At 67.6% G+C, this 2,129-nt stretch overlaps 1 protein-coding gene across 1 annotated transcript in view; it reads left to right on the forward strand.

Moving 5' to 3' along the window:
* GPR20 (G protein-coupled receptor 20) overlaps positions 1-290 on the forward strand; it is an 8,194-nt gene extending 7,904 nt beyond the window's left edge. Inside the window, exon 5 of the mRNA XM_006152147.1 lies at positions 3-290. Within this exon, the coding sequence (XP_006152209.1) occupies positions 3-290 (288 nt within the window). The remainder of the gene's footprint in view (positions 1-2) is intronic.
* The last annotated feature ends 1,839 nt before the right edge of the window (positions 291-2,129 follow it).

Raw genomic sequence — 2,129 nt, forward strand, 5'->3', positions numbered from 1 at the left:
CCGTGGCGCTGTGGCCCCACCTGCCGCACCATGCCAGCCTCGTGGCCTACCACGTGGCTGTGACCCTCAGCAGCCTCAACAGCTGCCTGGACCCCATCGTGTACTGCTTCGTCACCAGCGGCTTCCAGGCCACCGTCCGTGGCCTCTTCCGCAGGCGAGGGGCCGAGAGCGAGCGTGGCAGCGGCGACGCACTCAGCGTGCGCAAGAGCTCCAGGGGCTCGGGCCACCAGCACATCAGCGCCGGCCCCGGTGCCCTCGCGCAGGCCCTGGCCAGTGGGCCTCAGGCCTAGCAGCAGGATTCTGCCGGGAGGACATGCGGCCACACCCGTGTTCTGGCGCCCAGCAGTGCAGCTGTCCTTGGGGTGGACGGCTCTGGCGGTGCTGTGGCTGGTCGCGATGTCTGCCGTGGGCTCTGGGATGTGGTGGCCCGTGTGCATCACTGGCTGTCCCCCGGCGGTCGTGTCCACTGAAAACCCGGGGGCCCTCAGGCGCTGCCCTCCCCTGGCCACGGCACCCCCAGAGGTACTCCTGGAATACAGGCACAGAGGTCAGGGCCTGGGGCTCCCCGAGAGTGTGAGAGCAGGCTAGCAGCCCCTGCACGCACTCACGGGTGCAAGGAGGACAAAGAGCAGCAGGACAGGGCTGTTGCAGGGACCAAGGGCGGGGTTTGCAGGCCCACGAGCCCCTGGCAAGGCCCCACGGAGTGCATCACAAGCCATGGGGCACCCATGGGGTGCTAGGTGGAGAGACCTGGGCTGGCAACCACCCTAAAAAGGAGACACCATTTTAAGCCCGTGTTTGGTGCTGGGGGTGAAGTGACAGCCATAGGGCCTCAGCTGGGCAGTGACAGGCCGGAAACAAACCCAGCCCGCACACGCCCTTGTGCCTCTTTCCGTGGACACTGGACACCACTCCTGCCTTCCCAGTGCCCCGCTCCAGGGTGGTCTCTGGAGACCCTGCTGTTGCCCCAGGAGCACAGCAGGGCGCAGGCTGCAGGGTGCAGGGCCCCTTCCTGTGACAGAAGCCAAGGGCAAAGACACAGCGACCCCAGCCTGGGTGGGCCTGCCAGCCCGAGTTGTCCCCCATGGGGTCCCTGGCTCTTCCCTCCGGGGCCGGAGGACAGGTCAGCCGCTCTGCCCAGTCACGGTGCCTCTCCAGGCCCTCACTGAAGAGAGCATTTCTCAGTCGTGGGTCTCGGATCACCTCCTCTGAGCTGAAGTCCAGGACTGCCTTCCACCTGCCTCCTATCGAGTGTTCCGACTCCCAGCATCCTGTGTGGATGGGGGTGGCCTGTGGAAGGGGGACCCTGGGCACCCCAGGCACCGCCAGGCACCAGGTCCCTGCACTTGGCCATGACTAAAGCAGGCGAGGTGGGCTCCGGGCCAGGGCGGCCTCTGTGTGCAGAGAACACTGCTACGTGCTGTGTGTCCTGGGGGGCCAAGGCCAGGGCGCCACCTGCTTGCCTCCAGCTGGCCAAGAATCCTGTGCCCTGGAGAAGGGCCTGCTGGGAGACCAGAGAGCGCTTATGTCCCCGTTTTACATGAGAAAACAGGCTCGAAGGGGACAGCCTGGGTAGTCCAAGCCCCGTGCTGCTGTCTCCGACCCTGTGAGGCCAACGGGTCAGCTTCTGAGACCCAGGACCTTGTGGGGCCCGGGGAGGTTCTGGCCCACCCCTGCCCTGTGGGAGGCCTGGGGCCCAGAGTTGAGGGCCTGCACAGCAGAGCGGGGGCTGGGCCTGCTGCCGAGATGCCCTGGCCTGACAGTTGTCACCTTGTCCACCAGCTGTGACCCTGGCTGCATCCAGGAACCACACCGGCACCCTGCCCGGCCCCAGCTCTCCACTGCAGCCCCAAGAGGGGATCCGGAGTCCACAAGGTGGAGGCGCCTGGCTCTTGGGCACCAGGCGGCCATCACAGGGCGGCCACGCAAGGAAACGTGGGCAGGGGGCGCACTGCAGACTGTCGTGGTTCCCAGGCAGTGAGCTGCGCGAGGGCAGGGGTCCAGCACCGTCAGCCCAGCTGCCTGTGCTCCTCGGGCACCACGTGGCCAGCAGCCCCAGAACTGCCCAGGCGGGCCCAGGACACCCCCCCCCCCCCGGCCCCCCCCCGCCCGCACCTGGTGTCCGGCAG

This window comes from Tupaia chinensis, unplaced genomic scaffold, assembly GCF_000334495.1.
Source record: "Tupaia chinensis unplaced genomic scaffold, TupChi_1.0 Scaffold000335_1, whole genome shotgun sequence".
Taxonomy (NCBI): Eukaryota; Metazoa; Chordata; class Mammalia; order Scandentia; family Tupaiidae; genus Tupaia; species Tupaia belangeri.